Source organism: Erigeron canadensis, chromosome 6, assembly GCF_010389155.1.
Source record: "Erigeron canadensis isolate Cc75 chromosome 6, C_canadensis_v1, whole genome shotgun sequence".
NCBI classification, from domain to species: domain Eukaryota; kingdom Viridiplantae; phylum Streptophyta; class Magnoliopsida; order Asterales; family Asteraceae; genus Erigeron; species Erigeron canadensis.
Window position 1 is genome coordinate 43,360,322 of NC_057766.1, and position 26,540 is coordinate 43,386,861.

Here is a 26,540-nt window from a genome sequence, read left to right on the forward strand (position 1 = left end):
CTCCCAATTAAGTGTAGTGCCCTTGGGCTGCTTGGTTTGGGGTTTTCCCTCCCCCGTGGTTCCCTGACGCACGGTCGTTATTCCTTGAGCACATCTGCCCGATAGGTGTAGAAACCATATATGAAGTCTAACAGGCTCTGAAGTTCAAAAACAGTCGTCCCGTTAATGTTCAAAAAAATAATAATCAACCAGAAATTGAAAAGTTGTTTGATGGTACCTGGACTCAACCGACCGCAACCATGTTTGACCGAAAATAAGGAAGATCTCAACCATAAACTGATGAACCACTCACCCACCATCTTTTTCTTTACCAATAACTCAACCGCACCCAAATATCAAAGTGTGAATCGGCATGGTATTAGTGTATCCATTTCTTGCGGTCAATTCCTATAATCAATGTAAACGTTTATAATTAATTATTTGAATTACCACCTAATCGTCATTTCCTCCACGACTCTTTCTCTTTCAATATTAGAATTTAGTCTAATCAAACACTATGCTCGATCAACATTACAAAAATACTGAAAATTCATTAAAGTATATGTGGTCTACTAATTATTAAACATATCTAATATCTCCAAAATCAGTTCTTATGTATCTAGCTAGCTACTATACTCGTAGTACAATAAAATTATATAAGAAACAGTTAGTCGACCTAGATTTGTTGACTAAATAGAAATAAATTATAACCAAACCAGCCATTATTGGTCATTTCATACTTAAGATCATGTACATTATTACTTATAACACTTAGTGTAGTGATCCTTTTATTTTATTACGTAACAAATTAATTATACCTTTTACTTGCATACATTATGTTTATACAATTATACATGTACATGATATATTCACATTATCATAGATTTTGTGGATGAATAATGAACTGTAATCTTAGCCGTCTTTAAAGGATTGTTGGCATTTTCAATGTAAGTATAAAAAGGGGTGGAAAGATGACCTTGTAGGCTTATAAATGGTCAAACCTATTTACTTTTACAAAGACTAATGGTGTGTGTACTCGCTAATTAATCAACATATCCTACCAACACAGAGTGTTTTCTCTTTATTATCTGAAGGAGAACGATTCCAATATGACTTTATAACCAATAATAATTACCATACAATATTTATCATAAATACGAGTACATGTTTAATGAACCCCCAACCATAAACTGAGCCAACTTTCTTCGCTTTGAACCAATAATTACCGTATGATAGTTACCATAAATACATGTTTAATGAACCCCCAACTATACAACGGGCCTACTTATTTTGGTTTGAAGATATATTGACGCATGCAGCTTCGCCGTAAATAAGTAAATACGGCTGGCCACTTTTGTTGATCAGTATTACTATATTCCTGTAGAAACCTGTATGTTGTGATTCTTAATTTGTGTCACTTATACTAAAGTAACAACAATTTTAATTTAAAGTCCTTAAAGACAAACAGAAATAACGATATTACTAAATTAAGCCACGTATTTACAACTTTTTTAAGGATGATTTGATATAAAAGTTGTATAATTATTGGCGTGGAACTTGGAAGAAGATAGACGAAGACTGACGATTGTCATCGATAAACTATTTGTTATATATTAATATGTGTAATTAACTCAATACGTAAATCTGAAGTTATTTGATCACGAATAAAGTTTTTCAACTTCGTATTTAATGTGTGAACGTATTTCCTCATTGTTATATATATTCAATTCATCACTGCTTGTCAACAACACAATCACATCACTACTTGCCAACATCTCAATCACACACTGTAATACCAACAACTACCAGCTGGAGTATATAGTTGGTCGATAGATTTCAAATAGTCTTCAATAGATATCAACAGACATCTATTGCATCATAGAATCAACACAAACAAGCTAGCATACACATTTCATAATTACACGTATTTGTCCAATAAAACAAACAAGTTTTGGCACAACTAGTAAAGAAATGAAAAAGGTTTTGAGCATCATTTTCCCCCAAATAAATAAAATAAAAAAGGGTCACGAAACTCACCTCAATCAGCAAGCGGTTGTGCAAAGTCCAAAAGATCACTAGAATCTACACAACATATACATGTACAAGTTACAATTATGGACATGGTCAATAACCATCCATTGTAACCCGCATTTGATGAGATACATATATGGCTACTTTCAAAATATTCACAACTGATTTGTCATGTATTATTAAGTTACAAGTCACATAACTTAATATAGTGTATTTGTTTTAATGATATACCATTGGTTTCTACAAGTTCATATTCACTGAAATTTTTGGTAACTTTATCTAGTTTTTATTAGGACGAAACGAACAATTCAAGCTTTCAAATCTTAACCACTATAACCTTAGAGTGTTATACACTTACATGAATTTTTACTTAATTTATTTCGCACGTTAACTATTTTTTAAAAATTCCATAATTACAGACTAGTTAGAAAATTCACTGTTTGCGTGCAGAAAAGTTTTATAAAAGTTAAGGGCCTTCGAAGCTTCAAAAAAATCCAAATTTTTACTGTACACTCTTAACATCATAAAAATGTTTCTGGAAAAAAAAATAATCTTCCAGTTCATAAAATCGACCAAGATATGACTATTTGAAGTCGACCTAAATCTGTTCGGAAAACTCAGCTTTGCGCAGTTTTATTATAAAATTCGTTTGACAACCTTAAACTTCATATTTTTACATGAAACCAATTCCTCCAGAAAGTAGACTTCCTGAATTTAATTTTAGATACCAAAAACGTGACTTAACCATCTTCCATGACCAAGATACGACCTTTCAAAGTTAACAAACCGAATCTGTCCAGATCTGAAATAATTCCAAACACACTTTTGAAGGCTTCCATGACACAAATAATTATATAGACTTTCACGCTTTAATAAAACTTATATAAATTAGTTATATACTTATATTTATATTTACATGAATCTTCCAAATTGTTTTTTTTTATGATTATATATATAACCTACTATTTATATTTATAATCTCACGATTCATATTTGTGCTCCAATTGTACTAGAATTTATAATGTTATTAACTATACTTGTAATTTATAAAAACCATATTTTATTTTCTGAAACTTAGCCATATACATGTACTCTTCAAATAGATTACATATGAACTTTTAATACTTATATATAAAGAGAAGGAATAAGAATTTACCACCAAGGTTGATCATCATTCCTTAAAGTACCTTTACAAATTAAATATAATTAATGAGAATTTTACCATATAATTTATATGATGAAAACATTTTTAAAGCATAGTATAAATTATATAAGCTTACCAAAATTCCAAGAGATCTTTAGGATTAAGCTTTCCACAATATGGATTATAATAATTTGGTTTTGTGGTGGTGTGGTTTGGAACTTTGGGTCGACGGCAGGAGCAAATCCAAGAGGGTTTTGCTTTAAAATTTTTTGTTTTGATAGTTAATTTATAAGGTATATATATCCTATTCTTAAAGAGTTAAGTGTTTGAGTTAGTATGTATTTAGGATAGCTTATGATTAAAAATCAGCCAAAATTCTAACGGGATTAGAGATCCCCATTTGACCGAAAATCCAAAGTGAGGGATTGGAAAAATGGGTTGGTGTTGAACTAGAACTCTTTAAGATTACAAAACTAAATTAAAATTATTAAATTAAATATATGTATGACCACGTAATATCTTCTTATTTTGAATGTGTCATGCTATACACTAGCTATAGGCTATTGTTAATCTTAATTTAATACTATAAATTATCATTATTATTACTTATAAATATTACAATTAAACTTGTTTACTTATACACTTTAATTTACCAAGTAATAGTGTATAAGTCACATATTGAAATGATCACAACATCTCTACGCTTGTTATACTAAGTAGGTACATTGGCTAGTCAAGAAATTAAGAATTCAAGTTAGAGACTATTATAAACTATCGGCATTGGTGACCGGTGTCACAGTCTCCCCCACTTGAGAAAATTTCGTCTCGAAATTTAGTTGAAAGTATTTTTGAAATCTTTCACTGAATAATCGTGGTCGTTTGTTTCTCATTTGATGTTATTTCGCGGTCTAGTTTGGTACCACCTCCATTGTACTATTAGTATTTATATATAAGGTACTGTAGCTGACCTACGACACTACCAACACACTAGTAACGTACTAGATACTTGTCGTAACCATACGCTATACTTATCCCCATTAGTAGATATTTCTTTTGCTCCCTTTGCTCATAAGGTACATTTAGGTGCTAGTTGAAGGTTCATTGAAGATTAACAACTTGAATTTTATAATGTTTTAGTTTATATAAATATATATATATATATTTATTTATTTCTAAGCACCGTTTTCTCTATGTAAATGTAACTTCTGGTATTTGAATCTTATATTATCATCCAATGATGTTTTCAAAGTTTAGCCAACAATACATTTCTTAAGATTTCGACACATGAAATGTATCATAAACACTGCCTAACTCATGATATAATATTGAATTATAAGCTACTTGAACGATTGGTTTAATAATATTTTTGTATGGACTCACAAACTTATGCTAACTTGCCCTTTTTACTAATTGTAAGAAAATTTTCTAAAGCGACACTTCATGTAGCACTGAATTGTTGACACAACCTTTTAAAGATTTTTGTAATGGCTCTTTTTGAGGATTATTATGGTAGTTTCTTGTACAATCTCAAGTCTAACCACTTTACTCTTCTAGTAATTCATAAAATTTTCAATCTGAATTATTTAGTAGGAATAACTTATGGTAGTCTCTGTATCTCTCACTACTTGTATAAGGTTTACACAAGGTGTCTTTAGTATGTCAAGATAACCTCGATTCTATCAAATTGATGACTAGATATGACTTAACGAATTCCGTTGACTGAATCTTCTAAAAGAGTCACAACACATCAAACCTTCTTGCCTTAATATTGTTGCATACACGATAACTATAAACATTTATCAAAAGTTCACCAACTGACTTTCAAGAAAACGTTGAATATTTCATTCAAGTTTGTGTCACAATTATGTTAAAGTCCACAACACATATAATTTAGTTAATTGTTTTTTTTTTTGGTTAGATTTGTAATTTACATAGCTAGCATTGATATATTTTGTGCTTTAACCAATTCAATCTTTTTTTTAGACCACTATTAACCGTTCATCATTTCCATTAATACTTTTTACGGTCACGCCAGCTTCATTTTCTCACCATCTTCCCCTTTTTCTTTTCTCCCTTAACCATTCCCTTCAAATTTAATACCCCACTATACTCATAATATCACCAATCAAAATAATATAAAGCAAGGTAGTAACAATGAATAAGGTCTATAAAACAATAGCTGAATATAATCATTATCTTTTCATCACCTTAACCCATTTCACATCCACCCCATAATTGTTCACCAACTTCACCCTCTTATTTCACCTTCTTTCTTTCACCTACCCTTAAAAATGGCCCTCGTATTATTATTATTATTATTATTATTATTATTATTATTATTATTATTATTATTATTATTATTATTATTATTATTATTTCCTAAGTATTCAACGTATCTTAATTCAAGACCTCAATACTAGGGATTTTATTGTTATGGACAACCCGACTAATCAACTGTAACACATTATTTGGTAATAGTATTAATATATAACAACCTCTTTAGTTAAACTTAATGTAGTTGTAGGAGGATTCACTTAATAAAATTGCAAATGACTTGAATAAATAAATTGGGGTAATATAAAAATTTTCTCCCACTTACGGGGCATCATTCAAACGTCCATCATATAATTTTGCTTTGTAGTAAAAAAGAAGTGCTATTATTCGACTATATGTTTCTTTGGTATGTTTTGGGTTAACGTGGGATTATACATTCATGCGTGGAATTATTGGACTTCATTTGAGTTTACTTGATGATGTTCTTGGCCTTTAAGTTGTTTTTGATTATGTGCCTTATATTTGTTCTTGGCCTTTAAGTTGTTTCTGATTATGTGCCTTATAGGATTGTTATGATTACTATAAACGAGTATAAATTTTTGTATATAAAAATAATTATTTAGCAATATGTATAAGATAGTGAACTAAAACTTATTACTATAATAAAAATAAGATGAACAAATGAGTTTAGAAAAAAAAATGTACAAATAAGGATTAATAGATATAGAGTTAAAAATCTATCATCTAAAATTTTCAACAAAATGAGAGAGATATGAATTCATCTCGTGCTAGCCCAACAATGTTTTATTATATAATTATTAGAAAGATACTCTAGACACTTTCTTTAGGTGACAGTTGAACACTTGCTCAAAGATTGGTTTAGCTTTCCAAAATGCTTACGAAGGGTTACATTCACTTTCTACATTACTTTGTCGAGTCAAGGATAACCTACCATGATGGTCTCTCAAATAGAGCATGAAAATCTATGTGTGGTGTTTGAGATATTTGTAAGCTAGATTTTTTTTTTTTTTTGAGGCTTATTTTGGGATCTATATTACCACATAATGATGATAATATAAGATTTTAAGATGGTGATAATATAAATAGGTTACAAAATGATATAATACTTGAATTCAATAATTAAATGAGATGATTAAAGAAACTGATAAAATAACTAAATAGGAAAAATAATTATGAGATATGTGATAGGTATAAATTTTGGATTAGGTGATATTTGTATTATTATTTTTACATACACTTTGCGCGCGCATGACTAATTATATATGTTGAAGTGGTGTTTTTTTCCCCGCATTATCTAACATTTATTATAAGGATTTTGATTAAGGATTTTTCGCGTATACTAGAAATAGTCTTTTAAAGTAAAATGGTTGTAATTGTAATTGAAACGAGTTTCTATTTTTAAGGTATATCTTGAGACTATAATCTAGACTGGTTAGCGATGGTATGGGAGAGAAGTCACCATACATTTAACCATACAGATCTAAAACCACTATGTCCCTAGACAAAAGGATTCCCCAAGATTAGCATGCATTGCAAATTACCATAAAGTGTGCACCCGTGATTGTAATTTACTTTGCATGGTCACCCTAGTTCTTCCCATTCTCGAATATGTATACTTTCCTCTATGGAGTGTTATCTACGCTAAGAACACCAGGTCATTAAAGTCACTACATGTTTATAATGTGTCACTATAGAAAGCAGAAGAGAAGGTTTATAAGTTGTACTCAAGAGGACGATGGAGACTTATATATGCTCTACTTCTAGTTTCCTAATGTCGTGTTATGTGATGTGTTTACCTTCAATATCCAACATCACTAATTATAACCAGAAGTTTAAACAACTAAGGTGATTATAGGTCTAAATATTAGGAATTCTCAAAACTGCCACATCCCACATAGAACTATTGCCAAACAAGCTAAATCTAATATTGTAGGATTTACTAGTGATCATAGGTTCATAGTGCATGTATCAGTAATACATTTCTAACGGCAAAACATATACAAGCACTTAGTTCACACAAAGAACACATATTGGTCACAAATACGTGAAATAGCTCATGAATGATTACACATATATATGATGCACACATAGTCCATGTTATGCATGCTATATGTGGGAACTTAGGTTATAGTCTAGGTCAAACCACCTAATTCTCTATAACCAAGGCTCTGATACCAATCTGTCACACCTCACCTTAGGCAGAATCGTAGGATATGACGAAATGACATAGCATAGCACATGGAATTTGTAATAGAGTTATACTAAATGAAATCCAAATAAATGTAATTCCCACAAGCGGGATAAGTCTAGGCAACACGCCTCAAATAGCAAAAGATGTAACAAATAGCAAATAGGGTTCAATGATTAAATGCAACTAGGAGTCTATGAAGGATCTCTTTATTAGTCTTCCTAAAGTCCTTATGCTCAATCTCCTTAAGCATTGTTATTACCTGAAAATGAATGCTCGAAAATATCAACATAATGTTGGTGAGTTCGTAGGTTTATAGGAATACAAATGAATTTGTTGTGCATGATAAATGATGTTTGGACAATAGTGTAAATATAAATTCAACGGTGTCCTTTATAATTCGATTTTCGACTCATGTTTAGCTATTTGAGTTCTATCATAAAGTTCTTCAACCATTTTACTTGCTTCAATTCGATGCATTGTTCAACTGTCAAAAACTTTGGTGAAAATTTTATAATTATTTTTAATAACAAAAAAGGCTATTTAATTTCTATACGTTAAACCCACATAATATGTACACCGATGCAATATTACCAAATACTACCACATATCTTTTTGTGACTAATCGTTATTCGTTATTATTAGTTAAAAATTGAAAATGATTGGAGGAAACGGAAATTATTCATTTATTTAACATCGATTTTACTTTTGGTTTGTAAAAAATCGAAATGTTTCCTATTGATATTGATTGATTGATCTTGATGGATAACAACTTCAGTAACATAGAAGTTGATAGATAGGAGACACCGTCCATGTCTATTGTCATATCTTTTTCCAAATCCACAACCATCAGATACATATAACCGTGTCGACCCGACCCGAATTGGGTTTGGTCAACGGGACTAAAAACCAGATTTGACCACACCCGGACCGGTTTGAATCAGTTTTGTTTAAAGGTTGACCGATTTTTTTGGACCCAGGCCTAAAATCCGAAAACCAAAACCGTTTTCAAACCACCGGGTTTTCCAAGGGTTCAGTTTCAAATTGAATTTCGAGTTCGGGTTCTGACTCAGTTTTTTTCCAACCTCTACGTATGTGCATAATAAATTTGATACAAGTGGGTAAATTTTATCCCCATATTGCCAAGCCATTGACGAATTATATATTCATTGATGGACAAATTTGTATTTATTTTATAAAACTTCACACTCATTGTCGATATTTCCTGTAATCCAATCATATGCACTTGACCAAAGTAATCTGAACAAAACCCTTTTTGTATTTAATCCCACTAGAAAGTCCCATGCTGTCAATTTGGAACATCGTCATCATGTGCGAGTGACTGTCCTTTTTTTGCAATCCCTCTGTTTGATGAAATGCGTGACCGAGGATCAAATGGAAATAACCTGACATCTATTATTTGTTTTAAAAGCTTGTGGCCGTGTTCGAGAATTTCGGTTTGGAGGGAAAGTTCATGCTCATGTCTTTAACGTGGGGTTCGAATCGTATGTTTATGTTTGCAATTCTTTGGTTCATATGTATGCTTCTTGTGGGAGATTGGAATGTGGGAAGGAAGTGTTTGATAAAATGCGTCAAAGAGACTTGGTTTTCTGGATTTCGATTATTTGTGGGTATAGTCAGTGTAATAGATTTGAGGAGGTTTTACGTCTTTTTGATTGTTTGAGAAAAGCAGATTTTGTACCTGATAATGTATCAATGGTGAAGGTAATATTAGCATGTGTTAATATAGGTGACAAGAGTATGGCTAAAGATAACAATGTTGTGATTGATGTTTACCTTGGAAACACTTAAGTTGAAATGCACGGAAGGTATTGTTCGATGGGGTTGGCTCAGGAAGTTTTTGATCAAATGTAGGAACGAAATGTGGTTTCTTGATGACCTCGGGTTATGCAAAAGCTGGGGACTTGACCAATGCAAACTATTTGATCAGATGCCTAAAAGGGATGGTTTTTTTTTGGACTACTATGGTTACCTCACTGGTTCTCTGATGCATCGAGTCTCTTTTCTGACATGATGAAAACGAATGTTAAACCTGATGAAACGATGATTTCCACCGGGCAAATCTATATACATGACTATATTCGTGAAAACAATATAAAGGAGGATGTGTACGTTGGGAACTCTTAATTTGATATGAATTGCAATTGTGGTGCAGCTGAGAAAGCACTTATAGTGTTTCGATCAATGGAAACAAGGGATTCAGTTTCCTGGACCTCAGTCATCTCATGACTTGCCTTGGATGGAAATGCTGTTTACGCTCTCGAGCTCTTTTCATGATATTAATGGAGAAAGTTCAGCCAAGTCATGGAACGTCTGTAGCAATATTGCTTGCTTGCACACGTGCCGGAATGGTAGATAAAGGTTTGAAGTATTTCGAGAGTATGAAAAGGGACTACAAATTGAAACAGATTGAAACATTACGGATGTCTGGTTGATTTATTGAGCCGGGCAGGAAACCTTGATAGAGCATACGGGTTTATGCTGCAAATGCCAACTGCCCCGGATGTAATAATATGGAGAATATCTTTGGGATCTTGTAAGCTACAAGGAAACATGGTTCTAGCTGAATTTGCAACCAATAAGCTTCTTGAATTGGATCCTTCTAACAGTGGGAATTATATTCTTTCATCAAATATATATGTTGGGCTGTTGGCACAGAGAGATGGGATGGTTGCTATAAAAATGAGAAGGTTGTTTAATGAAGGTGATGTGTTAAAACCACTGGCTGGAGTTCTTTGCAAGTAAACAGATCAAGAACAAAAAGGTATTTATTGTAACATATAAATTGATGTTTATATTGTATTTTGATCCACTAACGAAAGTTGTATTTTAGAGGTTAAACATAACTTTGATGGCGTTCCCTCCCCGAGCACTTGTTTCAAATGCTTTCTCGACATCTTCTTGTGTAAATTTGTATCTGTGAGTAATAAGTGGCTTCACGTCAATCTTCCCGGTTTTCAAAAGCTCAATACAGAGTGGCCATGTGTTTCTATATCTGAATATCCCGATAACATCAACTTCCCTATTGTCAAAAGAAAACCAATAGTCACTATTGTGATTGAAGAAACCTGCATATAATAACTGTGTCTATGTATGTGGAGCAAAATAAACGACAACCTTGCAGCTGCAGCAACCAAAGGGATGGTCATCTGACTCCGCCCCAATCCCACAAGACATACTTTACCACCAGCCCGAGTGGCATTTAAAGCCGTTGACATAGTTTTGTCAAAGCCCACACAGTCAAAGCTAATATCGATACTGTCACCCATGGTTTTCTGAATCTTTTCTGTGTCCTCGTCGGTATCCTGTACATATACAACCAACAATCCTGTCAATCTGATTCGACCCGAAACACTTTTATCCTAAGTTTTGTTTTTGCAGTAGTTGGTGTGTCAAATATTGTTGCAAAATTCATGTTATTTTAAATAAATGTATCTAACTTTATGCTTTATAATTACTTTGGGAGTTTGAGTGATTTCAGCCAACCTACTTCTCCTTTAACTATCTTTTATAGAAATTATATACATTTGACCCAATCCATTCATAAGTAAATGGGTCGAAATTGCCACCTCTAAGTTATTCTTTCATGGAAAACTTCAGGTATTGAACTTTATTATCATATCTTGATCATGATATTAATGTAATGTGCAGAACCTGAAGGTTTGTTGAGACTTTAACGGTTCCATTTGCACCAAGATCCTTTGCAATTGATAATCTGTGGTCATCAATATCAGCAATGATGACTTTGGAGGCTCCAAAAGCATGGGCAGCCAGCATAGTTACAAGGCCTATGGGTCCAGCTCCAAAGATCAAAACTTTAGAATCCGGGGTGACATTTGCTCGACGACAAGCATGCACACCAACACTAAGCGGTTCACACATGGCCCCTTCTTCCAAGCTCACATTATCAGGTAATTTGAACACTAAATTTTCTGGATGAACTACCTAATATAAGGCTAACACTCCATTAAAAGCTTGTTTTCAGTTATTCTTAATGTAACTATCAAAATCTTTAACTTTTTCATCTCACCTGATTGGCAAGTGAGCCATTGGTTGGTGGAGAGCCGAAAAACTTCATCTTTTTGCATAAGTTATAGGTTCCATTTTTGCAAAGATTACAAGTTTGGCAACTAATACCAGGTTCCAGGGCAACTCGATCGCCCACTGCTTGAGACTTCACATTGGACCCAACTTCTTTGATTATACCAGCACACTCATGTCCAATTACCATAGGCTTTTTAACTATGAAATTTGCAACCCGCATGTTCTAGTTGCACAAATCAACCAACTAATTACATCATATACAAAACTGGCAAAATGCATTTAGTCGAGACAGGTTGAGTCGTGTTTTTGGCTCAACATTAGTATTAATATGGCTACTGAAACTATATTAGTAAAAAACTGTAATGACTTTGCTAATGAAAAAAAATAATGGGAGTTTACCTTGAAGTGATGAACATCGCTCCCACAAATTCCGAGAGCCTTAATCTGGACTTTAACATCATTAGGGCCTAAAAGTTATAGAAATCAAATGTAAGAATTACATGTAGAACTCTCTTTATTTGGGACCATAATAGTATAGTACAATAATTGATGGATAGTTGGGAAAACATGAATCTTGCCTAGAGGAGGAAGATGATAAGGTTGAATTTGAAGGTTCTTGATTCCAAGAAGCCAAGCTGCCATGTTCGTCTCCTCATTTTCTTCGGTATTCGTCATCCTTTCTCACACTACTGTGATTGGCACCAGAAACTGTGAAAGCAAGTGAGACTTTTATGAGGAAAATGTACTCAAAATTCAACCAACTTTTAATTTGATGGGTACCGAGTACAAAATTTATATGGGGATTATATATGTGTAGGCATGTGTACTTGTTTATTGGTTTTTTGCTTTGGTGATTTTGAACCTCTCTGTAAAGGGAATTACGTATATGAACTGGACACAACAACTTATTTATTGGATGAATAATACAAGACAATCATTCAATATCAATATTTTATATGATTATGTATATAAAATAAAATTATGGATTTAAGGTTTACATACTTACTTTCTGTATGTCGATATGAATTTTCGAAACTTTTAACAGTTAACTGAGCAGTTAAAAAAAATAGAGTATAAAATTGTGGAGGTGTGCACTAACTGACAAAAAGATAAAGCACTGGTCGACAGTCTGAATCGCATCGGATTATCGACAAAGCTGAACAAATAAAATCTAATGAAAACAAATGCCTTGGTGGAATAAATTTTTTTATGTAAATTATTTATTTTTAAAGGTGAATTTTGTTGGAAATTTGGTATCGTAATTCGATGACAAGAGGTTTAGCATACGATGTTTTAGCTGGACGTTAGAGAACTCTATTGAAGTAAAAATGTCTATTTTAAATATTTGGGAGGAAAACCTTTTACTAATCCGTCCAAAAACACAACGATTTATAAGATAAAGCTTTCCCCGGGATTTATATAATACTTATCCAATCCGCCATCACAAATTAATAAATAAAGAATAAAGAAATAGTAATATATATACGAGTATTATCCGGAAGCAAACAGAAAATAGAGCATAGAAGCACAAATCAGTCCAAGAGAGAGAGAAAAAAATGGGAAAGGGAGGAAAGAGTGATGGAAAAGGAGAAGAAGAAGAAGAAAACATGGCTGCTTGGCTGGTCGGTATCAACACCCTTAAGATTCAACCCTTCAAGCTTCCCCCTCTTGGTATGCATATATAACTACTCAGTCACCACTGTGTATATATATATATGTGTGTATTTAGCTTATTATGTGAATTGATTGATTGTATTGGAATGGATGCATGCAGGAGCACATGATGTTCGAGTAAGGATGAAAGCTGTTGGTATTTGTGGTAGTGATGTTCACTATCTCAAGGTGCCTCTTTCTTTCACTCCTTCCTTTATCCATCTCTTTTAATCAAAATATTAGTCCTTATTCTATATATCTATATTCTTTCATTTATGAATCCATCCTATGCTATGCATAAGACAGCATAACACATATACACTAGAAGAAGTCGAGAATTAAAGGGGGTGTTTGGTTAGTATGAGGTATCAATTAAATGTGTTTGTTCACATAATTGGGTTCTGATTTAGATAACAATCAAAATCTGTAAGTTTTGTTATTCACATTCCGAATACCATTTATAAGCAAATGTTTGGCAGAGACTTGTGCCTCTTAGAGGGGATGTCTTGGGTTCAATCTTGAGCATGGGAGTAGTTCAGATCATTTGGTCTATGGTAGACTAGAATTAAGCTTTTCTGTTTAAAAAAGAGTTTACTATTTACAAAACAAACATTACTTAATACAATCGTGTCTTAACTTTTTCGTCTTTACTTTCAGACCTAAAACCTAATATACCATTCCCGCTTACAAACTAAACGCACTGTTATTGTTTTCCACTTTTTGTATCCTATGGTATATACTTGCAATACATATTATGAAGTTTCCTCTTTTAAAGTTTAAGCCTTTCCTTTTTGTTGGTATTTGCTACTTTTCATGATACATACATAAATTTAAATTGATGAATATCAAAGCAACAATTGGTGTAACTCATTTCGGAGGGAAATGAAGAATATAAATTACTCTTTTTTGCTTCTTTAGTAATCGATATATACACAAGAACAGTGGCGAGACTATGTAATGGGGTGAAATGTCACCCCTTGTTTGTGTCAAATATTATGAGAGAATAGCTACGAATTCTATATATGACGGTATGACACCACTTGGAAGTTGGAACAAATTGCAGACCGTATTTAGATTTTATTATTTAGACCACTAATTGGTTTTGGTAGTAAACCTGTAGAATCTTTCAAAAGTTAGCTCAAATTAATGACTAACCCACGTCACTATCTGATGTTTCACATTCTCGCCTCTTCCAGGAAAAAAAAGTTGGATATTCTCAATCTCATCTCCACTTACGTTAGTAATGCTTTCATTCTCTTCAATCTTTTCTCCACCTTGTATTCCTTCTCAATATCAGCTCATCTTCCACTTACTCTTCATTCAGCCAAATAAAGCGTTTGTGTTGAGATTGAAATTTAGAATTAAAGTACTTTTCAATGTTTGAAGTTTAATTGCTAACGTTGTTGATTACTGATACTCCATTGGTTACCTTTTCTATATACATAATAATATCATTAGTTTGGTTATTAGCTCATTCATCCTATGTTCATTATTTGAATTTTTAACTTGTGGCTTCTGCTTTTTAGTTGAAATCTTAAATGTTTGGTTGTTGTATTCTTTGATTAAAAATTTATCTACTTTAACGCAAATCTAAAAAGTTTCAAATGTTTGATCATAACTTTTATTATAAAAATTTTGAGATACTTAAAAATAAAGGGAGACCCAGATACTTGTGCTCCTGACAGTAAACATAGTAGAACATTTTACACTTTGGTTTTGATGATATGCTTGTGTTTTATGGTATTTCTAACGATCCGAGCAGTTTAAAAATGTTTCCCGACCCGACTCACTTGTTTATTTTGAACATGATAAAATAAGCAATGTTTGACCCCAATGAGTTTAATCATGTATTCACCACTGCATACTGATCCCACTTGTGTGGCCCATATGGGAAGGTTAAAGGTATGATGGAGACTGCTTCGTGACTCAATGACTCATGCATCGATACATTCCCGGCCATCTCATGAAATATCTGTAGCAAGTTAGCATAAATAAAAAGTAAAAATGTGGAAAATAACTAATAACATGGCCAATTTAATGTCCAAGTTTTTATTAAATTACATATAACCAATTAGTGTACAAATTTCAGCAAAACATTAATGTGTTATGTTGTTGTCAAATATTTGCAGACATTAAGATGTGCAGATTTTGTAGTCAAAGAACCAATGGTTATTGGACATGAATGTGCTGGAGTGATAGAAGAAGTCGGAAGTGAAGTGAAAGAATTAGTGGCAGGCGATCGAGTAGCTCTTGAGCCTGGAATTAGCTGCTGGAGATGCACACAATGTAAAGAAGGGCGTTACAATCTTTGCCCTGATATGAAGTTTTTTGCCACTCCCCCTGTCCATGGGTCTCTTGCCAATCAAGTACAATTTGTTTCTTCTATGGGTTTGGTAAAATAATCTACTAGAGGAGCTGGGTTAAAACGACTGACTATTTCTTTGTAACAGGTGGTGCATCCAGCTGAATTATGTTTCAAGCTGCCTGATAACGTGAGTTTAGAAGAAGGGGCCATGTGTGAACCATTGAGCGTTGGGGTCCATGCTTGTCGTAGGGCTAATATAGGCCCCGAGACAAATGTGTTAGTTATGGGGGCTGGACCCATAGGGCTCGTGACCATGCTTGCTGCTCGTGCTTTTGGAGCTGCCAGAATTGTGATTGTGGATGTTGATGACAGCCGGTTATCGGTTGCAAAGGAGCTCGGTGCAGATGAGATCATCAAAGTCTCCACTAACATTCAGGTTCCTTTAGTCCTTTGATACGACATGAATGTAGTTGGTAAGTGAGTGTTAGTTACAGATTAGTAGTATGTTTGTCTAATAACTTTTACTATCTAACTTAGGATGTGGATGGGGAAGTGGAAATAATACAGAAAGCCATGAAGGGTAGAGTGGATGTGAGCTTTGACTGTGCAGGTTTCAACAAGACCATGACAACAGCTCTGTCTGCCACTAGTGCTGGTGGCAAGGTTTGTCTTGTGGGAATGGGTCACCATGAGATGACGGTCCCTCTTACGCCAGCGGCTGCTAGGTACCGTTATGACTTCTCAAATTTTAATATAATTTATCGCAAATGTTACTTGAAACTCAATGATTTTTGACATAATCAGGGAGGTTGATGTGGTGGGTATCTTTCGGTACAAGAACACATGGCCGTTGTGCTTGGAGTTTCTGAAAAGCGGTAAGATTGATGTGAAGCCATTGATAACTCATAGATTTGGTTTCTCACAGAAAGAAGTCGAAGAAGGATTTGAGACTAGTGCTCGTGGTGGTAATGCCATCAAGGTTATGTTCAATTTGTAAATTGCGAGATAAGAAAAATAAAAGAGAATAAAAGATGGATTGCAAGTAACTTTAATGTGTTTGGTTGTAATTTGATGAGTCTGGACAATGCATCTGCTTATGTTTTAGTTCTTTCAGCTGTTTGCATCAGATTAAAGCTTCCATATACATGTCCACTACATATGTATAAAAAACTTGGTTATCTTTGTAGAAAAACATCTTCTGGCTCTTTGCTTTCGAACAGAATAAAACTATAAAAGACACTTTGCTTTAGTCATAAACTAGATTACACTTACGGACCGACTAAAAACATAAATAACAAGTACTTGATAATCACAATATTATCTATAGTTTATGATAATATATAAAAAATTATAAAACTACTATGCAATTAATAAGATTATGATAAATATATGATATATATCAAATATGTTATAACATGACTAATGGAAAATAATATCTATAAATCATAACAATCTTCTTTATGCAAACAATCCCATTTGAAAAATGATAATTAACATTTAAGTTTTAATGAAATACCTTAAAATGTTCTTTCCATGTCTTGAACTCAAAACCTTCAGACTGATGCTCAATCATTGAGCTATAAGGTTTGACCTGTGGTCATAGTAATTTACAAATACTTAAAAAAAAAGAATTAAAATAGCTATATATTAAACAGTGCAATGTGATTATGATGCAAGAAATTTATTCCATAACCTATAATTATAGGAAACATTAAAAGATAGATTTAATTAATAATGTAGTCCCAACAATGAATAAGACGCAATAGGACATGTAATATCAAGTTATTAAAAATATTAAATTAAATGGTTTTAAAAATTTATAAAATGTTTAGAAATGTCAAAAAGCTTGTAATGCCGTTTTTCTAAAAAAGGATTTATGATGTATGGCAAGATAATGTATGTGGTATGGAAAAATATATTATTTAAATGCATCGATCATAAGAGTTGATTTAGAAGTTATATAATACATATATATTATCGGTGTCTTCTAATTAGTATTTATATTTCTATACTACTATATAAAATATATAAAAATTATAACCCCTATGTTGAAAGTTTACAAAAATGGGACATGCGAATTGACCAAAATACCCTTAATGATTTAAACACCATCAACCCTTAATATTAAATTACATCATTAGTCGATTATATTATAAAATATTTTTACTAACCCATTTAAATCAAATATTTTTACCTACACCAATAGATGTCGCCACCACCGTCGTCGCCGGCTCACGGTCGCATTGCGTGGATACCATGCTCGTTAATATTCATTTGAATATCTATCATAGTTTATAATAAGTAAACAAATATGAAATATTAAGGAAGATCAAATGGTTTATATATAATATTAGTAGTTAGAGATTATAGGTTTTAATTTTGTTTTTAGCTTTTCAATATAAGGATGAAAATACTGTAACTTTTGAGTGTTGTAGTGATTTTTTCTGAATAAAAGTGTAGATGTTTTGAATGAATGAAGGTGTAGTGCTTAAAAAGGTAAAACACATTTTTTGTTAATCAATCTCAAACGTTGTAATATTTTGGAAATATAGTCATCCACACCACGATCACCGCTACTCATTGTTGATATAGTCATCATCTGTCGCCATTATCAGTACACTGTACCATCATTATTGTCGCATTGTGGGGTATTTGTCTAGTTTTTTTTAAATTAACGAGCATGGTACCCGCGCAATGTAGCGGCGGTAACGGAGACGACGGTATAGTGGGGTTGGTGACGCGTGGTGATGACATCGACGATTGGTGTCGAGTGGTGTAAGTTGATGTTAAGATAATAGACTATTTTATAAGATAAGGACTTAGAATGTAAATTAGCAAGATAAGGGTTTATGATGTAAATTAATTCATTAAAGGCAAATTTGGTAATTTATAAAAACCCTTCCATAATGGGGTGTTTATTAAAGATATTTTGATAATTTTATATGTAATATTTTGGTAATACTTTTCATTTTAAAGGGGTATATAGTCTTTAATAAAGAGTATAATGAAGTCGCGTACAAAAACTCATATTGAAGGAGAATAAAACTCCGGTTGTTTCCAATAATTAGTGGGACCATAGTCCACAAAAACATTATTATCAGTATTTAATTAACAAGTTGGATGTTTACACGCTTTTGCACATGGCAAATATAGCATGGTATGGTATGACTCCTTATCACCTTCAAAAGTTGCGGCCCAAACAACCTTTTACAATTAAAAAAGAAAATATACCCAATAAAATTTCTATCATATTCTACATACAAATATTTCTTATTTAAACCTATCAACGAAGATATATATCAATAAAGTTACAAATAAATATTAAGATATTAGATAAATAATATAATTTTGAACATACGAATATTTCGTAGTATAATGTATTCCATATTTCCATCCACTATGGCACTACAATCCAAAACATGTGCATTGTTTCCCAAAATTTAGCACATATGTTCTTATTAAATTAGGAAAAGATAGTATAAGATTATTTCTAAAAACATCAATAACAAGGGGAAAGGGCAAAAACATCATACGAATAGATTTTTCTTGTTTGATTATTTTGGAATGTTGAGCCTTTTTAACTAAAACTAGCATGTTATCCGCGCAATGCGGCGGTGGTCGTTACAATGCCATTGTAGTGGGGGGCCGAGTTTTGGTGGTGGAGACGGCGTCAAGTGGTGTGGATAATTGATGTAAATGGTTAATGAAAATATATTAAAAAATAAATGATTGGTAGTGTAAATTAATCATTAATGTTATGGGGTAGTGTATGTTGAAATATTTTAAGGGGTGCTAAGTGAAAATATTACATATTTAACACTTCCATAAATAAAAGTGGCTATTTCTTTTATAATACTAGCCTTGTACCCGCACGATGCAGCGGGGCATAGAAAAAAAAACGATTGTTAAGTACCGGTTCTGTGTTATTACATGAATGTATGATTCAACTAAAGAGTTTCAAAGTCCGGCTGAAAGTGCAAACGGACGTTGTTGTTTTAGAGTGAGCGTTTTTTATGCTGATTGATTATTAAATTCGGTAACGCATGTGTGTTTTTTTGGTATACTATGTGAGCAACTTCAGGTCAGGGAAGGAACACGCGTAAGGGTTTTTTTTAAGGGTATTCTTGGAATTTCAGGGATAAAATGTTTGATAATAATATGAATTAAAAGGGTAAAATAAAAATTTTAAAGGTAGAGTGTAAAATATAAATTTATGCCGATAATTTTTATTGGTTTTCTGATACTCCTCTAGTCATCACACTTGAAATATATTCAGGTGTTTTATTGGTTGTTTCTCCACCATATCAAAATTCTCGCACCAAGTTGCTCACATCAGCTTAACTATTTATGTGTTTTGAAGGCTTCACAGTTTATGTGTTTTGTAGGATTATATAAAGCTAATTTTTGGACCAAACCATTGTTTGGGAATTCTGACATCAAAATTCTGACACCTTATTTTCTTCATTAAAACTGTTAACTTTTACTCGTATCAACTCACTTATTATACACAAAATTTTCCCTAAGTCTTAATCCAATCAAAATGATATTATATAATTGGTTTATAGTTGTGTCCCTTGTTATTCCTAAAATATTGATTTAAAGAGGTGTCAAAATCTTATAAGAAAATAAAGTACATCATGTTAAATGGAAATATAGAAACAAATAAAATAAAGAGAAAATGTCACAAATGATCCATGTGGTTTGTCACATTTGCATTTTGCTCCCTGTATTTTTTTTCGTTGCAACTGGTCTCTGCCTTTTTCGTTTTCATTGCCAGAAGCCCCTGACACTAACTTCTGTTAAACTTGACCGTTAAATCCGTCACGTGCATATCACGTGAAGGCATTTTGGTCCATTTTGTAATCATTTGGGACTATTTGTGATAAAAACATTTTTTAATTAAAGATAAATTAAATTAAATTATATAAATGATATATACATAAATATATATAATCACCATCACCACTGATGTCTTGGCTGTGTGAATGCATCCGAGAAAAAAGAGTCCAAAACTTGGGCCTTAAATATTTTTGTTAGATTTATATAAATAGATCGGAATTGAAGTTAAAAGATTTTGGATTTTTTAGACAAGTTAAAGAGAAGATAAAAAAAAAACATGATGATCTAACATAGATTTGATTGGATTGAAGAATGATTATTTTCATAACTAGTACTTTAAGTATATTTGCCAGGGGTATAATATCGAAGCGCGTAACCCGACCAGGCCAAAGCGCATAACCCGACCACCCACTATTAGCGGCGACGTCGCCGCAAATAGTGGGTCCCTTAGTCAGACTGCAACTTTAAAGTTAGACCGAATCACGTGGTGTGGACCCCATTATTAGCGGCGACGTCGCCGCAAATAGTGGGTCCCCCACTGCAGATATATCGTTATAAACCACGCACTATCTTCTTCTCCGTATTATTCCTTCTCCTTCTCCGTAAGAACTCCTCCTCACTTCCTCCATAATTTCCTTTCTTCTCCATTCGTTTAACTTTTTTTTTCACAAAATCCGGCCATCTATCCCCTCATCCTCGTTATCAACAATCCTTTTTACATGACCCACGTTTTACGGCGTCTCGGAGTCCATTTTCAGACGCGGTTTTAAAGGCGACTTTTTCTGGCGAATAAGTTTTCCAGCCAACCAGTTTTGCGAGGAACGTTTTTTCCGGTGATATACGGGAAACCAGTTTTTGGGAATTCCGGCGAACTCCGGCGAACCAGTTTTCCGGCGATATAATTTTTTCCGGCGACCCAGTCAGTCCGGCTTTTGTTCTACTCATTTTTCCAGTGAACCAGTTTTCAGACGAGGTAACACTCATTTACCTTTTAAATAGTTGTTTTTATTTTAATATATAATAATGTTATTAATGTTAGAAAAGAAGGTTTGAAAAATAAGTTGCAAAAATGTGGTCATTTTAGGTATAATAATTTTGAAAAACAATTTTGTGTCCAAAATATGTTAATTTAATTTGAACCTTTTTTTTGACATTTATTTTTGTTTATATTATTTTATAATTGTGTATAACTGATGTAGGTTAAAATGGCTGCCCTTCACGGCGGAGATGGTGGCAACGACCCTCCAAATTGGGGGTGGAATACCGAATGGGGTTGTAGGCGTACGAGTGGTAAGTATATATTGATGTAATAAGCATATAAATATATGATATATGTATATATATATATATTTGTTATTTTATTTTGTTTTGCAGGTATTAGCACAGGGAGAGTTGCTGCTGCTAACAATGATCTGGAGCGGGAGTTTCAGAATTCGGGACGCCGTATCTCCCTTATGCTGAATAACGATCTTAGTAGGTGGCAGGCCATCGAGGACCACGTCAAGTGGTACAAGAGCTATTTGGGGACCTATGTCGCTACCGTCCCACATAATTACGAGTCGTGGGATCAGGTGCCCCAGCCCATCAAGGATGGACTTACTGACTGACTTATGGTATAAAATTTCTTTTTTTACAACTTAAATACGTCATTAAAAAAATATGGTAGATGCTAACTATTACTACAAAATTGCGGAGACGGTTCTACTTGGAACCCTATCTAGATCACCCAGAAACTCACCCCTTACGAAAGGCCGTGACCAACATGATTCGTCAGGATGCTCTGGAGATCTACAGGGACAAAAAATCAAAATTCAAGAAGACTTGGTTCACCGACAGGGGTGGGTCACAGAGGCTGGCAGAATTGGAGGGTCAACCGCCGTATGGAATGCCTCCACAGGTCTGGAGTTATCTACTGGGTTACTGGACCAGCGAGCCTCGGATGATTGCTGCCCAAAGAAACACGACAAACAGGCAGCAACAAGATAATATTGTCAGTACTCACGGTCGACAGTCATACGCTCAACATGAATGGCGTTACGCTGTAAGTTATACGTAAATATTTATATCCACATATGTATACATATATCTATATAGAGATACACATACAAATATATAACCACGTGATTAATGTATATACAGGAAGATAATGATGGGCGACGTGAGGAGCCGCCTGAGTTCTATTTGCGGGCCCACACTAGACGAGATGGGACGGTGCAGAACGCAGCTAGGCCCATTTATGTAAGATCTTGCACAACACTTAAAAAATATAATTTTTTGTAATTTTATATTAAGTATAACTAATTGGTAGTTATGTGTAATTTTTTGTTCATGTGTTACAGGAGCGGCTTCTTGATACCCACCATAGACTTTCCCAAGTGCCCAATACCCCGCCTACGCAGACATTTGTGGACGCTTTAGGGACCCGATCGGGACATACTCGTGTGGTTGGGCGTGTGGTTAGGGGAACATGTGGACTGAATGTCCCCCTCCCAAAGGATATAGAGCAACCTTTCCCAGCCCAGCAGTCACCGTCCTTTAACGTGAGTGATATGTTCGCCCAGGGTGCCATTGGAGCCAGCCATCATTCCAGGCCGGGCCTAACACGTCATCATCCCAGGTTGGGTACTGATAGTGATAGTGAAAGTGATTAGTTTTTAATTTTTACGAACTTGTTCGTTTATGTTTGTATTCATCGTTTAACTGAAGTTCGATTTCTTTTTGTAATCTTCATTTGCGTGATTTGATCATTTGTATTTTTTATGTTTGTATACCTTTGTTGATAAAAATAAATATTATAACAAGAATTATAAAAATATGATCCGAAATCGCCTTATAAAAATACGATGGGTACCAACTTTACAAAAAAAAAAATATTATAAAATAAATATATGTACAATAGAAAACTATGAAAAATTAATGATTGAAACTTGTTTTGGAACAACAAAAACTGGAACATAAAAAATATATACAATAAAAAAAATACAAAAACATACAACCTATATAAAACATCGAACGGATTTAATCATTTATTACAATAGGAGGCCCTGGTGGTACTCTTGGTATGTTTGCATACATCCAATTTTGATACGCTTGTTCTTGATTCGCGAACATTGATGCTAGTCGACGTGCAGGACCGGTTGCGTGGAAATCCCACTCTGGATTCTTGTAAGCCATTGGGTAGTCACCTGCTAATTTCACTGCAACAAAATGGGTTTCGCCATTTATGAGAGCAATACTTATCGGTTGCTGGAATAACAGTTGATCCAAGCCGTGATGCATCGGGAATACTGTGCGTGAGTCACGTAGGCTTACGCAGTTGACTATTATACCCAGCTTATTGGCCAGGAGGATATGGAACCACACTTTACTCATCCAATGATCTCTGGGCCAGCTTCTTCCATAATAAGATGTTTGCAGCGCCGACAACATGCGGCTGCCCTCTGTTTGCCCAAACATTTGCATATACCCATCGAGGTCAGATTCATACTCCGCGAGCATCTGCGTACGAACCCACTTTGCACCCATCTCCTCATCTAGCCCCAAAGCAACAGCGGTAGCTCGAAATCCACAATTACCATCTCCTTTGACATTCTGTGCGCCTACAACGTACGGCCTTAAGTACGATGGTATCTCATCTATTACCCAATCGTAATTTTTGGAAAGACTAGCGTTATACGGTTCCGCAACATACCCAACCCAACTGGCCGAGGACTGTGCCTCTGACTCTGGATCTGACACTTGCTCCTGCGTTGTTTCATATGTGGGTGCAAAGTTAGGTTGTGTCGGTGGTGCCCCGAAGAAGTCATCAACTAAGTTGGAATATGGTTGGTCATAGTTGAGCCAATGGGCTTGGGACGTTTCCCCGAAGCCATATAATTTTTGTGTCACATATGGTGTTTCCCCGACCCCGTATGATTGGGACGGCTCCCCGAATGTATATATATCATCAAGACCTGGATATGGGTGCAGGTTTCCGAAAAAGTCAGGATTATCTTTGACCCACTCTGCTTCGGGGTGGGATTGATCCTCGAACAAGTTTCGTTTCTCGGGATAACGACAGGACTAGGACGGCTCGTACATACTGTGTCGCGCACCCTTTTGGTCATCAAAATAATCATGTGTGTTGTCAAACCGTGATGTCGTTGGGGCGTACTCACTTTGTCTGGCAGGCTGCGCAAGTGGGGGTTTGTTCAAATCTGGCACCTTGTATTCCCTCGGTCGACTGGACTTGGATTTTCGAAGCCCAGGTGGGTTTTTGTTGAGATCCAGCACCTACACCATTAGTAAGAATCAATTACCTAAACTGAGTTAGTTAGATACGATGTATTTATTGAATCAGATAGAAAATTTTATGATGTATTATGTATACCTTTGGCGGCTTTTGTTTCGACCCGACTGGTCTATCGCGTGTGGTCTTTTGAACAAGAGGATCTTTCACTTATGTCTTACCGGGCTTAAACATGTCTTTAATTTTTGACAACCAATGTTTCTTTTGGGCCTTGGGTTGCTGATCCAAGAAATTCGTAAGACCATCGACGACTTTATGGACATCATCTTCATCGTCTTCGTCTTCTACGCATGTCCACGGTGTTAAGTCAAGCTTTCTCCAAAACGGGTCTATCACATGAGGCTGAATACGAGTCCTTGCATTTTTTTTGATATCAATAAGTATACGAAATTATGTCATTTTGATGGGAAAAAAAAGTAATAAACCATACTAACCGCGCTGCATATACTCGGCAATCTTGCAGGCACATGGTAGCCCGCAACTTGACTGAACCTTGCACCCGCATTTTTTACATGTCTTTTAAGGACTTTGTCTAAGCGTACGATTTCATCAGCCATGATGTCCAAAGCTTTATGTGAAACCTTTCCCAACAGGTCCTTCATACAGTTGTAATTATGACTCCCCTTCCGGATCCCGTTGTTGTACCCCGGTTGGCCCCTTATTTCTGTCTCTTGACCGATTAGGACAGAATCAACACATTGCAGGATTCTAGTAAATGTGCATTTCCCCCTCAATTCTTCCTTCAGTAGGTGGTGCTCGGCCTCCACTCTGTTTGTGGTGTGGTTTTGGTAGTTGAGGTGTTCATCGACCCAACAGGACACAAACTGCTCTCGGTACGGGGATAACCAATTATCGGTCAGGTACTTGTAGACGCCTGGGAAAGCTGCAAGTTTATTCTTTAACTCCTTCTCGTGTGACTTAAACTCGTCAAAAGTCCGAGATTGATAGACTTTTTTCCACTAGTCGTTAAGCCTGTCTATAGAGCAATCTTTCTTCATCCGCAATGCCGGTTCGCAGTGCTTGATTATGTTTTGCCATATGTGGTACCTACACAGCAGTTGTTTCGCTTCCGGCATAACAACCTTCAAAGCTCTCATCAGGGCCAGCTCCCTGTCAGTAAGAACGACACGAACGGCAAAGCTTTCAGCAAGGGTGGACTTGAGACATCGTAACACCCATTGATAATTCGCCTCCCGCTCGTTTACGATAAACGCATACGCTAAACTGAAGGTCTTCCCTGTTGAAGTCACGCCGACGATCTCAACTAGCGGCATGTTGTAGATGTTGGTTTTGTACGTGGGGTCTATTTCAATAACCCAGGGAAATGCGCGCCATAGGGTCATTGATGTTGGATGAATGAAAAACAGGATCTCCAAGCGTCCATTTTTGTTATTTGTGGTGAACTGGTAAAAGTACCTTTTCTCCTGCAACAGTGAGAACATAACCTGCGAAAAGTGACCAAGATATATTAAATAAGTCACTTCCAACAACGTAGTACAATATAATATTTAATGTTTGTACCTGCATTGGAGTACGCCCTGCTTGGACCGACCTCCGTCTCGATTTCAGGAAGTTGGTGATGTCTCATTTCCGAGTCAGGTTTCCCGAAAATTCAAGTTTGAGGTTTACCAGGATCTGATGTGGGTACAAACCGCGATCCAATTGGGTCCCCACATATTCCTTTTCTTCATCCGTCATCCGTCTCGCGTACGCATTCCCTTGCAGATCGGTAGTTGGATCATGATTGTGTCTC

At 34.7% G+C, this 26,540-nt stretch overlaps 3 protein-coding genes and 1 pseudogene across 3 annotated transcripts; 2 read left to right on the forward strand and 2 right to left on the reverse strand.

Annotated features, from left to right (window-relative positions):
- The first annotated feature begins 8,843 nt into the window (after positions 1-8,843).
- LOC122604971 lies at positions 8,844-10,435 on the forward strand (annotated as a pseudogene).
- Positions 10,407-12,575, reverse strand: LOC122603681 (L-idonate 5-dehydrogenase-like). Its single transcript, XM_043776454.1, has 6 exons — positions 12,281-12,575; positions 12,102-12,169; positions 11,689-11,925; positions 11,313-11,603; positions 10,776-10,963; positions 10,407-10,680 (listed from the first exon to the last, which is right to left on the reverse strand). The coding sequence occupies exons 1-6, from the start codon at positions 12,375-12,377 to the stop codon at positions 10,488-10,490; spliced, it is 1,074 nt and encodes a 357-aa protein (XP_043632389.1). The 5' UTR covers positions 12,378-12,575; the 3' UTR covers positions 10,407-10,487.
- Positions 12,576-13,183: 608 nt separating this feature from the next.
- On the forward strand, positions 13,184-16,768 carry LOC122603384 (sorbitol dehydrogenase). Its single transcript, XM_043776069.1, has 6 exons — positions 13,184-13,373; positions 13,477-13,544; positions 15,485-15,721; positions 15,806-16,096; positions 16,198-16,385; positions 16,465-16,768. The coding sequence occupies exons 1-6, from the start codon at positions 13,259-13,261 to the stop codon at positions 16,655-16,657; spliced, it is 1,092 nt and encodes a 363-aa protein (XP_043632004.1). The 5' UTR covers positions 13,184-13,258; the 3' UTR covers positions 16,658-16,768.
- Positions 16,769-23,517: 6,749 nt separating this feature from the next.
- Positions 23,518-26,375, reverse strand: LOC122604972. Its single transcript, XM_043777827.1, has 5 exons — positions 26,309-26,375; positions 26,204-26,232; positions 25,222-25,704; positions 24,582-24,771; positions 23,518-24,452 (listed from the first exon to the last, which is right to left on the reverse strand). The coding sequence occupies exons 1-5, from the start codon at positions 26,373-26,375 to the stop codon at positions 23,518-23,520; spliced, it is 1,704 nt and encodes a 567-aa protein (XP_043633762.1).
- Positions 26,376-26,540: the final 165 nt, after the last annotated feature.

Bases quoted from the DNA above. Each gene is read 5' to 3' on its own strand.
- LOC122603384 (XM_043776069.1), top strand. From the start codon at position 13,259: ATGGGAAAGGGAGGAAAGAGTGATGGAAAAGGAGAAGAAGAAGAAGAA. The intron at 13,374-13,476 runs GTATGCATATAT...GGATGCATGCAG, and splicing joins CTTCAAGCTTCCCCCTCTTG to GAGCACATGATGTTCGAGTA. The intron at 16,097-16,197 runs GTTCCTTTAGTC...TATCTAACTTAG, and splicing joins AAGTCTCCACTAACATTCAG to GATGTGGATGGGGAAGTGGA.
- LOC122603681 (XM_043776454.1), bottom strand. From the start codon at position 12,377: ATGACGAATACCGAAGAAAATGAGGAGACGAACATGGCAGCTTGGCTT. The intron at 12,170-12,280 runs GCAAGATTCATG...TATAACTTTTAG, and splicing joins TTATCATCTTCCTCCTCTAG to GCCCTAATGATGTTAAAGTC. The intron at 11,604-11,688 runs GTGAGATGAAAA...GCCTTATATTAG, and splicing joins ATGGCTCACTTGCCAATCAG to GTAGTTCATCCAGAAAATTT.
- LOC122604972 (XM_043777827.1), bottom strand. From the start codon at position 26,375: ATGAGACATCACCAACTTCCTGAAATCGAGACGGAGGTCGGTCCAAGC. The intron at 26,233-26,308 runs GTACAAACATTA...CACTTTTCGCAG, and splicing joins CAGGGCGTACTCCAATGCAG to GTTATGTTCTCACTGTTGCA. The intron at 24,453-24,581 runs GTATGTACGAGC...ACCCATATCCAG, and splicing joins CCAAAAGGGTGCGCGACACA to GTCTTGATGATATATATACA.